The sequence below is a fragment of the Bombina bombina genome, chromosome 4 (assembly GCF_027579735.1).
Source record: "Bombina bombina isolate aBomBom1 chromosome 4, aBomBom1.pri, whole genome shotgun sequence".
Classification (NCBI taxonomy): domain Eukaryota; kingdom Metazoa; phylum Chordata; class Amphibia; order Anura; family Bombinatoridae; genus Bombina; species Bombina bombina.
Window position 1 is genome coordinate 527,946,436 of NC_069502.1, and position 17,198 is coordinate 527,963,633.

At 39.7% G+C, this 17,198-nt stretch overlaps 1 protein-coding gene across 3 annotated transcripts in view; it reads left to right on the forward strand.

Moving 5' to 3' along the window:
- Positions 1-17,198, forward strand: part of SENP6 (SUMO specific peptidase 6) — a 611,027-nt gene that overhangs the window by 166,694 nt on the left and 427,135 nt on the right. For all 3 annotated transcript variants that reach the window (XM_053710452.1, XM_053710454.1, XM_053710455.1), the window contains one exon: positions 11,031-11,135. In XM_053710452.1, the coding sequence (XP_053566427.1) occupies positions 11,031-11,135 (105 nt within the window). The remainder of the gene's footprint in view (positions 1-11,030; positions 11,136-17,198) is intronic.

Below are 17,198 nucleotides of genomic sequence, written 5' to 3' on the forward strand. Positions count from 1 at the left end.
AAAACGTTTTTTGTGCTTTGTTGACAAGTTTAAGCCTGTTTAACATGTCTGTACCTTCAGATAAGCTATGTTCTATATGTATGAAAGCCAATGTGTCTCCCCATTTAAATTTATGTCATAATTGTGCCATAGCGTCCAAACAAAGTAAGGACAGTACTGCCACAGATAATGAAATTGCCCAAGATGATTCCTCAGATGAGGGGAGTAAACATGATACTACATCATCTCCTACTGTGTCTACACCAGTTTTGCCCACGCAGGAGGCCCCTAGTACATCTAGTGCGCCAATGCTTATTACCATGCAACAATTAACGGCTGTAATGGATAACTCCATAGCAAATATTTTATCCAAAATGCCTACTTATCAGAGAAAGCGCGATTGCTCTGTTTTAAACACTGAAGAGCAGGAGGGCGCTGATGATAATTGTTCTGTCATACCCTCACACCAATCTGAAGTGGCCATGAGGGAGGTTTTGTCAGATGGGGAAATTTCAGATTCAGGAAAAATTTCTCAACAAGCTGAACCTGATGTTGTGACATTTAAATTTAAATTAGAACATCTCCGCGCACTGCTTAAGGAGGTGTTATCTACTCTGGATGATTGTGACAACTTGGTCATTCCAGAGAAATTATGCAAGATGGACAAGTTCCTAGAGGTTCCGGTGCACCCCGACGCTTTTCCTATACCCAAGCGGGTGGCGGACATAGTAAATAAGGAGTGGGAAAAGCCCGGCATACCTTTTGTTCCCCCCCCTATATTTAAGAAATTATTTCCTATGGTCGACCCCAGAAAGGACTTATGGCAGACAGTCCCTAAGGTCGAGGGGGCAGTTTCTACTCTAAACAAACGCACTACTATTCCTATCGAAGATAGTTGTGCTTTCAAAGATCCTATGGATAAAAAATTGGAAGGTTTGCTTAAAAAGATTTTTGTACAGCAAGGTTACCTTCTACAACCAATTTCGTGCATTGTTCCTGTCACTACAGCAGCGTGGTTCTGGTTCGAGGAACTAGAAAACTCGCTTAGTAGAGAGACTCCATATGAGGAGGTTATGGACAGAGTTCACGCACTTAAATTGGCTAACTCTTTTATTTTAGATGCCGCTTTGCAATTAGCTAGATTAGCGGCGAAAAATTCAGGGTTTGCTATCGTGGCGCGCAGAGCGCTTTGGCTAAAGTCTTGGTCAGCGGATGTGTCATCCAAGACAAAATTGCTTAACATCCCTTTCAAAGGTAAAACTCTATTTGGACCAGAATTGAAAGAGATTATTTCAGACATCACTGGGGGAAAGGGCCACGCCCTTCCACAAGATAGGTCTTTCAAGGCTAAAAATAAGTCTAATTTTCGTTCCTTTCGCAATTTCAGGAACGGACCGGCCTCTAATTCTGCATCCTCTAAGCAAGAGGGTAATGCCTCACAACCCAAACCAGCCTGGAAACCGATGCAAGGCTGGAACAAGGGTAAGCAGGCCAAGAAGCCTGCCGCTGCTAACAAAACAGCATGAAGGAGTAGCCCCCGATCCGGGACCGGATCTAGTGGGGGGCAGACTCTCTCTCTTTGCTCAGGCTTGGGCAAGAGATGTTCAGGATCCCTGGGCGCTCAAGGTTATCTCCTGGAATTCAAGGAACTACCCCCAAGGGGAAGGTTCCACATGTCTCACTTATCCTCAAACCAAATAAAGAGACAGGCATTCTTACATTGTGTAGAAGACCTGTTAAAGATGGGAGTGATACACCCAGTTCCAATAAAGGAACAAGGAATGGGATTTTATTCCAATCTGTTCGTAGTTCCATAAAAAGAGGGAACTTTCAGACCAATTTTGGATTTGAAGATCCTAAACAAATTTCTCAGGGTACCATCGTTCAAGATGGAAACCATTCGAACGATTCTACCCACTATCCAGGAAAGTCAATTTATGACTACCGTGGATCTAAAGGATGCGTACCTACATATTCCTATCCACAAAGAACATCATCAGTTCCTAAGGTTCGCTTTTCTGGACAAGCATTTCCAGTTTGTGGCTCTCCCATTCGGGTTAGCCACTGCTCCAAGGATTTTCACAAAGGTGCTAGGGTCCCTTCTAGCGGTTCTAAGACCGAGGGGCATTGCAGTAGTACCTTACTTGGACGACATTCTAATACAAGCGTCGTCCCTGTCAAAAGCAAAGGCTCATACAGACATCGTTCTAGCCTTTCTCAGATCACACGGATGGAAGGTGAACATAGAAAAAAGTTCTCTGTCTCCGTCAACAAGAGTTCCCTTCTTGGGAACAATAATAGATTCCTTAGAAATGAGGATTTTTCTGACAGAGGTCAGAAAATCAAAACTTCTAAGCTCTTGTCAAGTGCTTCATTCTGTTCCTCGTCCTTCCATAGCGCAGTGCATGGAAGTAGTAGGGTTGATGGTTGCAGCAATGGACATAGTTCCTTTTGCACGAATTCATCTAAGACCATTACAACTGTGCATGCTCAAACAGTGGAATGGGGACTATACAGACTTGTCTCCAATGATTCAAGTAGATCAGAAGACCAGAGATTCACTCCGTTGGTGGCTGACCCTGGACCATCTGTCCCAGGGAATGAGCTTCCGCAGACCAGAGTGGGTCATTGTCACGACCGACGCCAGTCTAGTGGGCTGGGGCGCGGTCTGGGAATCCCTAAAAGCTCAGGGTCTATGGTCTCGGGAAGAGTCTCTTCTCCCGATAAACATTCTGGAACTGAGAGCGATATTCAATGCTCTCAGGGCTTGGCCTCAGCTAGCAAAGGCCAGATTCATAAGGTTCCAATCAGACAACATGACGACCGTTGCGTATATCAATCAACAAGGAGTTCCCTGGCAATGAAAGAAGTGACCAAAATAATTCAATGGGCGGAGGATCACTCCTGCCACCTGTCTGCGATCCACATCCCAGGTGTGGAAAACTGGGAGGCGGATTTTCTGAGTCGTCAGACATTCCATCCGGGGGAGTGGGAACTACATCCGGAGATCTTTGCCCAAATAACTCAATTATGGGGCATTCCAGACATGGATCTGATGGCGTCTCGTCAGAACTTCAAGGTTCCTTGCTACGGGTCCTGATCCAGAGATCCCAAGGCGACTCTAGTAGATGCACTAGTAGCACCTTGGACCTTCAACCTAGCTTATGTATTTCCACCGTTTCCTCTCATTCCCAGGCTGGTAGCCAGGATCAATCAGGAGAGGGCCTCTGTGATCTTGATAGCTCCTGCGTGGCCACGCAGGACTTGGTATGCAGACCTGGTGAATATGTCATCGGCTCCACCATGGAAGCTACCTTTGAGACAGGACCTTCTTGTTCAGGGTCCATTCGAACATCCAAATCTGGTCTCCCTCCAGCTGACGGCTTGGAGATTGAACTCTTGATTCTATCGAAGCGTGGGTTTTCAGATTCTGTGATAGATACTCTGGTTCAGGCCAGAAAACCTGTAACTAGAAAGATTTACCATAAAATATGGAAAAGATATATCTGTTGGTGTGAATCCAAAGGATTCCCATGGAATAAGATAAAAATTCCTAAGATTCTCTCCTTTCTACAAGAAGGTTTGGAGAAAGGATTATCTGCAAGTTCTCTAAAGGGACAGATCTCTGCTTTATCTGTCTTACTACACAAAAGACTGGCAGCTGTGCCAGATGTTCAAGCATTTGTTCAGGCTCTGGTTAGGATCAAGCCTGTTTACAGACCTTTGACTCCCCCCTGGAGTCTAAATCTAGTTCTTTCAGTTCTTCAAGGGGTTCCATTTGAACCTTTACATTCCATAGATATTAAGTTACTATCTTGGAAAGTTTTGTTTTTGGTTGCAATTTCTTCTGCTAGAAGAGTTTCAGAGTTATCTGCTCTGCAGTGTTCTAAGCCTGGTTTTCTTCCTAAGGTTGTTTCTAACAAAATATTAACCAGGAGATAGTTGTACCTTCTTTGTGTCCGAATCCAGTTTCAAAGAAGGAACGTTTGTTACACAATTTGGACTTAGTCCGTGCTCTAAAATTCTATTTAGAGGCTACAAAAGATTTCAGACAAACATCTTCCTTGTTTGTTGTTTATTCTGGTAAAAGGAGAGGTCAAAAAGCGACTTCTACCTCTTTTTCCTTTTGGCTTAAAAGCATCATCCGATTGGCTTATGAGACTTCCGGACGGCAGCCTCCTGAAAGAATCACAGCTCACTCCACTAGGGCTGTGGCTTCCACATGGGCCTTCAAGAACGAGGCTTCTGTTGACCAGATATGTAAGGCAGCGACTTGGTCTTCACTGCACACTTTTGCCAAATTTTACAAATTTGATACTTTTGCTTCTTCGGAGGCTATTTTTGGGAGAAAGGTTTTGCAAGCTGTGGTGCCTTCCGTTTAGGTAACCTGATTTGCTCCCTCCCTTCATCCGTGTCCTAAAGCTTTGGTATTGGTTCCCACAAGTAAGGATGACGCCATGGACCGGACACACCAATGTTGGAGAAAACAGAATTTATGCTTACCTGATAAATTACTTTCTCCAACGGTGTGTCCGGTCCACGGCCCGCCCTGGTTTTTTAATCAGGTCTGATGAATTATTTTCTCTAACTACAGTCACCACGGTACCATATGGTTTCTCCTATATATATTTCCTCCTGTCCGTCGGTCGAATGACTTGGGTGGGCGGAGCCTAGGAGGGACTATATGGCCAGCTTTGCTTAGACTCTTTGCCATTTCCTGTTGGGGAAGAGAATATCCCACAAGTAAGGATGACGCCGTGGACCGGACACACCGTTGGAGAAAGTAATTTATCAGGTAAGCATAAATTCTGTTTTTAAGCAACTTTCTAATTGGCGCCTATTATCAATTTTTCTTCGTTCTCTTGCTATCTTTATTTGAAAAAGAAGACATATAAGCCAAGGAGCCAGCCAATTTTTGGTTCAGTACCCTGGACAGCAATTGTTTATTGTTGGGTGCATTTAGCCACCAATCGACAAGAACAACCCAGGTTGTAAACCAAAAATAGGTCGACTTCTAAACTTCATTCTCTTGCTATCTTTATTTTAAAAGCAATAATGTAAGTTTAGAAGCCAGCCCATTTTTGGTTCACATCCTGGGTTGTTCTTGCTGATTGGTTGTTAAATGCACCCACCAATAAACAATTGCTGTCCAGTGTTCTGAAACAATAATTGCCTGGCTCCTTAGCTTAGATGCCTTCTTTTTCAACTAAAGATAGCAACAGAATGAAGACAAATTGATAATCGGAGTAAATTAGAAAATTGCTTAAAATTGTATGCGCTATCTGAATCCTGAAATAAAAAGTTTGGGTTCAGTGTCCCTTTAAGTATAAGACACTGCTTAGTGCTTTATTATTACAACAATGAAACGGTCCCTTTTTAATGCTGTCTTCATACCACTAGTAGTTAGACACTTCCCAGCACTCTGAGATTCCATTTTTTTTCTTCCCTACTTCATTTCTGTTTCTACAGTAGCGCTACACAAAACCCTTGTTATATACAAATGAAGAGCCAGACCACCCTACCTGTGACATCTTTAAAGGGACAGTAAATTAAAAATTAATTTTAAATAACTTTCCAATTTTTCTTCTATTAACAAATATTACTTTCTCTTTGTATCCTTTGTTGAAATGCATACCTATCTAGTCAGAGAACCATTTACTAAATCTATTTACTTAAGTATTAGACACCTAGAATGTAAAATTAATTGTGAGCTAAAAGGAAGTTGATTGATAAAACTGAAAGGAAGTTGATTGATAAAGCTGTAGTTTTCTCAGGTATCAATGGGGGGGTCTAGTAAACTGACTGGTGAATGTTTGAAATGTATCCATCCATTATTGTTATGTGGGGGACAGTTTAATTTGTTTTTGTTTAAAAATATTTGTGAACAATTCTTGGAAGTGGTATGGTAAATAAAAGTATTAAAAGGTATTACCAAATGTTTTGTTTAGAAAATGTAATGTATATTGGCAGTGACAAGTATGAGACTAGACATTACTTTAGCTTACCTTAGTAGCACAGACTAAGTTTTTCCCTGTAGTAAAACAACTTCGCATTATACATTCATTTATATATTTTGTTCTCCTTTCCTGTAATTTAGTATTTCTAAACATTGTGGGCTTCCCAATTCATGTTTAACATGGAAGTGCAGACACGGCTGTATCCGATGAGATATATATATATATATATATATATATATATATATATATATATATTCTTGTAAGCCATTTATAACCGTTCTCAATTGGCTTCTGCAGAAAAGGTATATGGCAGCACCAACTGGTTTATTAACATTATCTTTAACCCTTTTTTTCCCAATATTTAAATGAATATGGGCCAGATTAAAAAAAAATTGCGCTGTCTCAAGCACAATATTTGTGCTCCACTCATAATACCAGCGCACGCAATGGCGTCATCCAAGCGCTGCATGCCCCACAAGCTGGAAGCCAAAGGGGGCACGCAACGATTGGATGTAGCCGGATTTGTCATTGATCAACTAAATAAAGTATGAGATGCGGGCAGAGTAACGGTGAGATGTTTGCCATAACTAAATGGTAATTATTTTACAAAGGTCTTTAAAAAATGTAATGCATGAAAATGCACCTGTTTTTAAGATCAATTTTATATGCTATGTCTTAAAGTACAGAACTTTACAATCACTTTAATTTTTGTCTCTTCAATTACTTTTAATAGACCTTTCTTTCATATAAGGGGCGAGAGTCCACAAGCTAGTTACTGATGGGATATACATTCCTACCAGGAGGGGGCAAAGTTTTCAAACCTCAAATGCCTATAAATACACCTCACTCATACCTCCGTTTTAAAAACTTTGCCTCCATAGGAGGTGGTGAAGCATGATGTGCTTGATTTCTTCAGTGAAAGGCGCTTCTAAGCATATTGAAGCCCAGTTCCTCTCTAAGTGCAGTGTTTGTCTGAGGGATGTGAAGGGAGTATTGCCTGATGATACCATATTTTCGCCTATGGAAAAGCTTTTCATAAAGCTCTCTGTAAATCGTCGCAGGGATTCATCTGCTGCCTCCCTTTTATAATCGACAATATACTCTTGTACCATTACCTCTGCTGATATGTTTCAGTACTGGTTTGGCTATCTGCTATATGTGGATGGGTGTCTTACACGGTAAGTATATACTTTTATTATTACTCCTGAAGTATTTCCTATTCCTGACGCTATCTCTAATGTGATTGCTAAAGAATGGTCTAAGCCTGGTACCTCTTTTAACCCTTCTTCTAGGTTTAAGAAATTGTATCCTTTGCCTTTAGCCAATTTAAAACTTTTGGAAACAGTTCCTAAAATTGATGGAATTTCCACTCTTTTCAAACGTACTACTATTCCTATTGAAGACAGTACTTCTTTTAAGGATCCTTTAGATAGGAAGCTTGAAACTTATCTAAGAAGGGGCATATTTACATACTGTCTATATTCATAGACCTGTTATATCTATCTATGGCTGATTTTGCTGCTGCTTCTACTTTTTGGTTGGTCAGTTTAGCACAGCAGTTTTCTTCAGATTCTGAATTGTCTAACATTATTGTTTTACTTCAACATACAAATCATTTTATTTGTGATGCTATATTTGATGTTATGAAGATCAATGTCAAATCCATGTCTTTAGCCATTCTAACTAGAAGAGCTGTATGGCCTAAATCTTGGAATGCTGACATGGTTTCTAAAACTATATTATAATCTCTCTTTTCAAGGTAAACATATTTTTGGTTCACAATTGGATTCTATTATCTCCACTATTACTTGGGGGTAAGGGACTTTTTCTGCCCCAAGGCAAGAAATCTAAGGGTAATTTTAAAGCTCCCAATCATTTTTGTTCCTTTCGTCAGAATAAAGAACAGAAAACCACTCCTTCCCCTAAGGCCTCTGGCTCTAATTGTAGACCATCTCCGATTTGGAAAAAATCCAAGCCTTATAAGAAAACAAATCCTGCCTCTAAACCTACATGAAGGTGCGGCCATTAAGCCAGTTCTTCTGGTAGGGGGCAGACTAAAGCTATTTCAAAGATTTTGGACTGACTCTGTCCAAAATCAGTGGATTCAGAATATAATTTCTCAGGGGTATCAAATAGGATTCAGAATAAGACCTCAGTTGGGAAGATTCTTTCTTACCCATGTACAAAAAAACCCAGTAAGAGCTCAAGCCTTTCTGAAATGCTTCAGATCTAGAACTTTCAAAGGAAATTATCCCAGTTCCACAGCAGGAACAAGGTTTGGGGTTTTTATTCAAATGTATTCATTGTACCAAAGAAGGAAAATTCTTTCAGACCAATTTTGGATCTGAAAACTTTAAATCGTTTTGTAAGAGTCCTAACTTTCAAGATGGTGACACTAAGGACTATTTTGCCTTTTTGTTCAGCAACGTCACTTTATGTCCACAATAGACTCACAGGACGCTTACCTTCACAATCAGATTTATCCAGATCCCTATCGATTTCAGAGATTCTCTTTTCTAAACAAGCATTACCAATTAATTGCTCTTCTGTGTGGCCTAGCAACAGCACCAAGAATATTCTCAATAGTTAAAGGTACCCTTCTATCTGTAATCAGAGAGCAGGGTATTGCAGTGTTTCCTAATTTGGGCGATATCTTGGTACTAGCTCAATCTTTTCATTTAGCAGAATCTCACACAAAACAATTTCTGTCGTTTCTAAAAAAGACATGTTTGTAGGATCAATTTACCAAAAAGTTTCTTGATTTCTCAGACAAAGGTTACCTTTTTAGGTTTCCAGATAGATTCAGTGTCCATGACTCTATCCCTAACAGAAAAGAGACGTTTGAGATTGCTTTCAGCTTGTCTAAACCTTCAGTCTCTTATCATTTCCTTCAGAGGCTATGTGCAGGGAAGTTTTAGGTCTCATGTTTGCAGCATCGGACGCAATCCCTTTTGCTTGTTTTCATATGAGACCTCTACAGCTTTGCATGTTGCACCAATGGTGCAGGGATTATACTCGGATATCACAACTGTTATACTTAAATCCCAACAATATTATTAGAGCTCCGTGCTATTTTCAGAGCTCTTGAGGCTTGGCCTCTATTAAAGAGAGAACCATATATTCAGGTTCAAACAGACAATGTCACAACAGTGGCATATGTCAATCTTTAAGGGGGGGAATTGCAGTCCCCTAGCAATGTATGACGTGTCTCTAATACTTTCTTGGGTGGAATCCAACTCTTGTCTAATCACTGAGATTCGTATACCAGGTGTAGACAATTGGGAAGCGGATTATCTCAGCCGGTAATCGCTACATCCGGGGGAGTGGTCTCTCCATCCAAATGTGTAATATCAGATTGTGCAGATGTGGTTTCTTCCATACATAGATCTGACGACCTCTCTTCTAAACAAGAAACTTCCCAGATACCTCTCCAGGTCCAGGGATCCTCAGGCGGAATTTATGGATGCTCTAGCAGTTCCATGGTTTTACCAACCTGCTTCCAAGAGTGATCTCAAAGATCATAATGGAACAATCTTATGTGTTTCTGATTGCACTAGCATGGCCTCACAGTTGCCAACCTTGGTCACTTCCTCTAAGACCAGACCTTCTGTCTCAAAGGCCTGTTTTTCCATCTGGATCTCAAATCTCTAAATTTGATGGCATGGAAATTGAAAGCTTATTCCTTAGTCATAAAGGTTTCTCTGACTCTGTGATTCACACTATGATACAGGCTCATAAGCCCGTTTCAAGGAAAATATATCACAAGGTTTGGAAAACCTTTATTTCATGGTGTTCCACTCATGATTATTCTTGGCATTCTTTTAGAATTTCTTGGATTCTTCAGTTTCTTCAGGATGGTTTGGATAAAGGTTTGTCTGCCAATACTTTGAAAGGACAAATCTCTGCTCTTTTTGTTTTATTTCACAGAAAGATTGCTAATCTTCCTGATGTTTACTGTTTCGTACAGGTTTTGACTCGTATCAAACCTGTTATTAATTCTATCTCTCCTCCTTGGATTCTAAATTTGTTATTAAAGACTTTGCAGGCTCCTCCTTTTGAGCCTATCCATTCTTTGGACATTAAACTACTTTCTTGGAAAGTGTTATTTATGTTGCCTATCTCTTCTGCTAGAAGAGTTTCTGAATTGTCTGCTCTCTCTTGAGAGTCTTCTTATCTGATTTTCCATCAAGATAAAGCTGTTTTGTGGACTTTGTTTACATTTTTGCCTAAAGTTGTGAATTCTAACAACATTAATAGGGAAATTATTGTTCCTTCCTTGTGTCCTAATCCTACGAATACTCTTGAAAGATCTTATTTGGAGGCTGGGCAGCTCCCCCTTAGAGAATAACAGCTCATTCTACTAGATCAGTTGCTGCATCTTGGGCTTTCCAGAATGAAGCTTCAGTTGATCAAATCTGCAAAGCAGCCACTTGGTCTTCTTTGCATACCTTTACTAAATGTTACCATTTTGACGTTTTTGTTTCTTCGGAAGCAGCTTTTGGTAGAAAGGTTCTTCAGGCAGCTGTTTTAGTTTGATTGTAGTGCCTATGATTTAAGTTTTTTGAATTTTTAAGAAAACTTAATTATTTTTGGATTCATTTCTCAGCGGAAATAGCTGTTTTTATTTTATCCCTCCCTCTATAGTTACTCGTGGACTTCCACATCTTGGGTGTTATATCCCATCAGTAACTAGCTCGTGGACTCTCGCCACCTTTATGAAAGAAAACCTAATTGATGTAAGAACTTACCTGATCAATTAATTTCTTTCATGGTGGCGAGAGTCCATGAGATCCACCCATTTTTTTGGGGTTATGATATTTTTGTATAAAGCACATTATTTATCCTGTTCCTCTCTTTTATGCTTTTACTCCTTATACACCTCACTAACTTGGCTATACGTTAAACTGAGATATAAGTGAGGTGGGAGATGTATTTATAGGCATTTGAGGTTTGGGAAACTTTGTCCCCTCCTGGTAGGAATGTATATCCCATCAGTAACTAGCTTGTGGACTCTCGCCATCATGATAGAAATTAATTTATCAGGTAAGTTCTTACATAAATTATGTTTTTTTATAATTGTCTTTTCTGTCACAGGGAAAATGCTAAGACTGTAGCAATGACTCCAGGGACTATGGTTCAGGGAAGACTTTTCCATCACACTAACATCCAGCGAACATCTGTAAAGACTGCTGCCCAAAGGTAAAAATGTAAAATGTGGTAACATTGCGGATGATATATATATATTTTTTTTTAAAGTGAATTCAAATGTTGTGAATTTTGGAACTATGATAGTAAGTAAAATTGTTATCTTAATACGTAAATGTGCTATACGCTCTCCCATAAATTTTGTAAAAGTATTGTATTTCCCTAAGAATGTACACACACACTTCACAATATCTCACTTTTTAACTTCTTAATCCCACTTCATTTATGCATATGTAGTGTTGTTAAAGCACATGATACTTAAGAAATGGAATGGCATGACACCTGCTAATGGACAACTTTACAACAGTGGTGAAATGTTAAATTCTACATAGGGGAGGAAAAAACTGGTTGCTTTCTTCCATACTTCAGAAGTCTAAGCACTTGCATTCTGCACACTGATTGCTTTATCAGTGAAGTAGCTCATTTTTATTTTTTTATTTTTAATTGGCTACAGCAGCAGAAATGCATAATGCTGATGGCTGAACCGCAACTGCTAAATGTTGCTCTAAAAATGAAAATTAAGGTATTTTTAAATGCAGTACTTAGAGACATCAAACATATTTTTTTTTTCTTTCAAGATTCAGACAGAGCCCTACATGAAAGGAAATTGTGCTGCTATCTAATGCTTTTGCTAATGTGTAACATTCTTGCAAAGCTGCTGTCATATAGTGCTACAGACATATGCTCACTCCTGAGCTTATCTTCCTGGATTTCAATACAGGATACCAAGGAAACAAAGAAAATGTGATAATAGAAGTACATTGGAAAGTCGGTTAAAATTGGATTATTTATCTGAATCGTGAAAGAAAAATATTGGGTTTTATGTCCCTTTAACTGCTAATATTTGTTTTTTTGAATGCATTCATTCATTGTTTGCTGCAGTTGTTTTTAGTGGCCAATACAGGTGTTCTTTTGTTAGTAGAAGATTGCTTTATTTTGCAGCTCCTTATCTGATTACCACTACTGAGGCCATTTAGGGACAAATATACAGAAGGTTTGTGAAGTCTGTAGTCTGCACCTCAGTATTTCAAACTCCGAAAACTCAACATTTTCAGAGTTAAATTACAGGAAATTGGAACGATATAATTAAGATACATAAAGCAAAATGATTTTACTTTGCATAGTTAGACATTTATATAATAATCATGTCATTCCCCTTTTAAGTGAAATCATGTTTAGAACACATTGATATGTGGTGACCTGAGCAGGTCTGTTACCTTGTTTTCCAGCACATTTATTCAGTGCATAATTTCCACTGCAGGCCGGGCTTTTAGGTAAGGCATTTAAATTGGGGTAATATTGTCAGAATATTTTTTTTGTATCTTAAGCCACATATATTTGGGTACTCTTATGCTGATGCATTACTGTTCATAACAGCTTTTCAAACATTGCAAGTTTTCTGGCACTCTAAAACTCATGCTGACTGATATCTCGCTTAAAGGGACATTATACACAATTTTTCTTTGCATAAATGTTTTGTAGATGATCCATTTTTATAGCCTATAAAGCTTTTTTTTAAAAAATGTATAGTTTTGCTTATTTTAAAATAACATTGCACTGATTGTTAGACTCCTAAGCAAGCCCCAAAGTTTTAGGAGAATACCGACTTATACCTACTCAAGCTTGCTCCTGTTTGTGTAAAGAGTCTTTTCATATGCAAAGGGGAGTGTCTGCTTTTTTTCTATTTAAGCACTAATCTGGGAGTTTCTAAGTAAGTTTTTAAACGGTTTTATACTCTATTTTTATATCAGTATCTGTGCTTATTATTCTTTATAGTAGTGTCTATTACATGCAGTTATATGAAAATTTGTGTATACTGTCCCTTTTAAAATGAGATTCATCAGTATGAGATTCTGATTGTTGCATTGTGAAGGGGTGAGATTATCTTGACCAGACAATGAGAAGGTTATAAGGAATCGGCTGTAAATATAGGTAATTCATTGAACACATGTATATTATGCTATGCTGTTAAAAATCCATCAGTTAAAACCTACTATAAATATGTCATAGTAGACTTGTGTAGTACATTATTGCATTTCACATTGTATATCTAGCCTTATTAAATTGGATTGTTTCATGTTAGTCATAGGTGAGAAAACGCCAAAATTAAATATATGCGGGCAATGGCATGTTTCTGGGCATCCCCATGACATACTGCAATATTGATAGCAGAAATAAATTATCTGGTAATCCAGCAAATATTAGCATATCTTAAAGTCAACCAGCATTAATATCCTCACAGATCAATTTATTGCATTTACCTGAACTGATATTTCTTGGAGGCTTCTCTGTGTTTAATCAATCTGGAAGTTAGGACCTTAGATGACCCTTCAGAAGATAGGGCTTCAACTCAAGCAACCCCTTTACCACCTGCATGCTTGGGGTTAGCATTGTGTACATCACTGCCACTAAGCTGAAATGGCGACCAAAACGGAGCTCATCCACTGAGCCCTTCTGGCTATTCTTTTACACTATCTACAAAAGTTTGAGTATGACATTCAGCATATCTTAAGCAACTCTCGTTCTTGATGTATGAGTTCCCCGAATGTTGACCTACTGGGTCGGTATTCTCTGATCGAGTGTGAAGAGGAACATTGTCATGCTGCAGGTAATAAGAAACTTCCCTTAGCTACGGATATTTCCTCCACCCACACAGCCTCAAACTTCAACAGAGCAGTGGAGGACAGGGATTATTTGTTGATCAATATGTGTAGAAGTTGCATCAATTTGTGATTAGTGTTGAACAGCTTTTCCTTTGATCCAATCTTACCTGCCGTATGTTGATTGGAACAGCTGTGATGAGCTTTTCTGGCCTCAGAGGATCATTGTGTGCTCTGGACTTGAAAGCACTCCATGAGCAAGCAGCTTGAAATTATTTGAGCGGATCGCCTTTTTCTCTTGTTAAGTGTATCGAGTCCACGGATCATCCATTACTTATGGGATATTCTCCTTCCCAACAGGAAGTTGCAAGAGGATCACCCACAGCAGAGCTGCTATATAGCTCCTCCCCTCACTGTCATATCCAGTCATTCTCTTCCAAGCCTCAACCAAGATGGAGGTCGTAAGAGGAATGTGGTGTTTTATACTTAGTTTATTCTTCAATCAAAAGTTTGTTATTTTTAAATGGTACCGGAGTGTACTGTTTATCTCAGGCAGTATTTAGAAGAAGAATCTGCCTGCGTTTTCTATGATCTTAGCAGAAGTAACTAAGATCCATGGCTGTTCTCACATATTCTGAGGAGTGAGGTAACTTCAGAGAGGGAATGGCGTGCAGGTTATCCTGCAATAAGGTATGTGCAGTTAATATATTTCTAGGGATGGAATTTGCTAGAAAATGCTGCTGATACTGAACTAATGTAAGTAAAGCCTTAAATGCAGTGAGAGCTACTGGTATCAGGCTTATTAATAGAGATACATACTCTTATAAAAATGTAATATAAAACGTTTGCTGACATGTTTAATCGTTTTTATATATGTTTGGTGATAAAACGTATTGGGGCCTAGTTTTTTTCCACATGGCTGGCTTGAATTCTGCCTAGTAACAGTTTACTGACTTTCCACTGTTGTAATATGAGTGGGAGGGGTTTTTTTTGTGCAGCAAAAATTACAGACACAGACATCCAGCTTCTTCCTGCATGATCCAGGATATCTCTGGAGGGCTCAAAAGGCTTCAAAGTCGTTTTTGAGGGAGGTAACAAGCCACAGTAGAGCTGTGGCAGTTGTTGTGACTATTTAAAGGGACATTCAACACTGCCCACAGCATTAATCTATGTTTCAAAACTAAATAAAAGGATAAAGCTGCAAGGTGCCCCCTTTCTCTTACTTACCACCTTCACTGTTGAATCGTCTTTCGCATCTTCCAAATTGTTGTCCTAATATGTCTTCCTAACTCCCCCCACCGTGACGTCTTCGCCTTCTTTCTCAAACTAGCAGCCAATGAGAGCCCATTCCCCGGACTGAAATCCAAGCGCGTTCACGGCCGTTAGCGCATGCGCAATATACTAGGAACTGTAAAAGCGGAACCAAAATAATAGAAGTTGTTTCCGTTACGCTGATATTACTTGTTGTTGCGGATAGGGTATTTACCTAGAAAAACGTAATCAAGTACTATAAGTAAGATAATCGGAACGGAAACACTTTGGGTTATTATGGTTCATCTTTTAAGGTTCCTATTGTATCGCGCATGCGCTAACGCCCGTGAACGCGCTGGGATTGAAGTTAGTGAAATGGGACAGAACTGCCGGCTAGTTTGAAGAAGACGAGCTGTACGTCACAGTGGGGGGAGTTAAGCAGCCATATTAGGAGACAAATTTTGACGATATCGATGAGGATTGAACAGTGAAGGCAGTAAGTAAGAGAAAGGGGGAACGTTGAAGCTTGCTCTTTAGACTTAATTTAGAAACATAGATTAATGTTGTGGGCAGTGTTGAATGTCTCTTTAAAAAAAAAACAAAAAAAAACGTTTTTGTCAGTTATTCTGTGTTTGGTATTAAGGGGTTAATCATCCATTTGCAAGTGGGTGCAATGCTCTGCTAACTTGTTACATACACTGTAAAAATTTTGTTAGTGTAACTGCCTTTTTTCACTGTTATTTCAAATTTTGGCAAAAATTTGTGTTTCTTAAAGGTGCAGTAATGTTTTTTATATTGCTTGTAAACTTGTTTAAAGTGTTTTCCAAGCTTGCTAGTCTCATTGCTAGTCTGTTTAAACATGTCTGACACAGAGGAAACAACTTGTTCATTATGTTTGAAAGCCATGGTGGAGCCCCATAGGAGAATGTGTACTAAATGTATTGATTTCACCTTAAACAGTAAAGATCAGTCTTTAACTATAAAAGAATTATCACCAGAGGGTTCTGTCGAGGGGGAAGTTATGCCGACTAACTCTCCCCACGTGTCGGACCCTTCGCCTCCCGCTCAGGGGATGCACGCTAATATGGCGCCAATTGCATCAGGGACGCCCATAGCGATTACCTTGCAGGACATGGATGCAATCATGAATAATACCCTGTCAGAGGTATTATCCAGGTTGCCTGAATTAAGAGGCAAGCGCGATTGCTCTGGGGTTAGGAGAAATACAGAGCGCGCAGATGCTGTAAGGGCCATGTCTGATACTGCGTCACAATATGCAGATCATGAGGACGGAGAGCTTCAGTCTGTGGGTGACGTCTCTGATTCGGGGAAACCTGATTCAGAGATTTCTAATTTTAAATTTAAGCTTGAGAACCTCCGTGTATTGCTTGGGGAGGTATTAGCTGCTCTGAATGACTGTAACACAGTTGCAGTACCAGAGAAATTGTGTAGGCTGGATAAATACTATGCGGTGCCGGTGTGTACTGATGTTTTTCCTATACCTAAAAGGCTTACAGATATTATTAGCAAGGAGTGGGATAGACCGGTTTTGCCTTTTTCCCCACCTCCTATATATAGAAAAATGTTTCCAATAGACGCCACTACATGGGACTTATGGCAGACGGTCCCTAAGGTGGAGGGAGCAGTCTCTACTTTAGCAAAGCAAGGTTTTATTTTACAGCCCCTTGCATGCATAGCTCCTGTCACGGCCGCCACGGCATTCTGGTTTGAGGCCCTGGAAGAGGCCATCCATACAGCTCCATTGACTGAAATTATTAACAAGCTTAGAACACTTAAGCTAGCAAACTCATTTGTTTCTGATGCCATTGTTCATTTGACTAAACTAACGGCTAAGAATTCCAGATTCGCCATCCAGGTGCGTAGGGCGCTATGGCTTAAATCCTGGTCAGCTGACGTTACTTCGAAGTCTAAATTACTCAACATTCCTTTCAAGGGGCAGACCTTATTCGGGCCTGGTTTGAAGGAAATTATTGCTGACATTACTGGAGGTAAGGGTCATACCCTTCCTCAGGACAGGGCCAAAGCAAAGGCCAAACAGTCTAATTTTCGTGCCTTTCGAAATTTCAAGGCAGGTGCAGCATCAACTTCCTCCGCTTCAAAGCAAGAGGGAACTTTTGCTCAATCTAAGCAGGCCTGGAACAAAGGCAAGCAGGCCTGAAAGCCTGCTGCTGCCTCTAAGACAGCA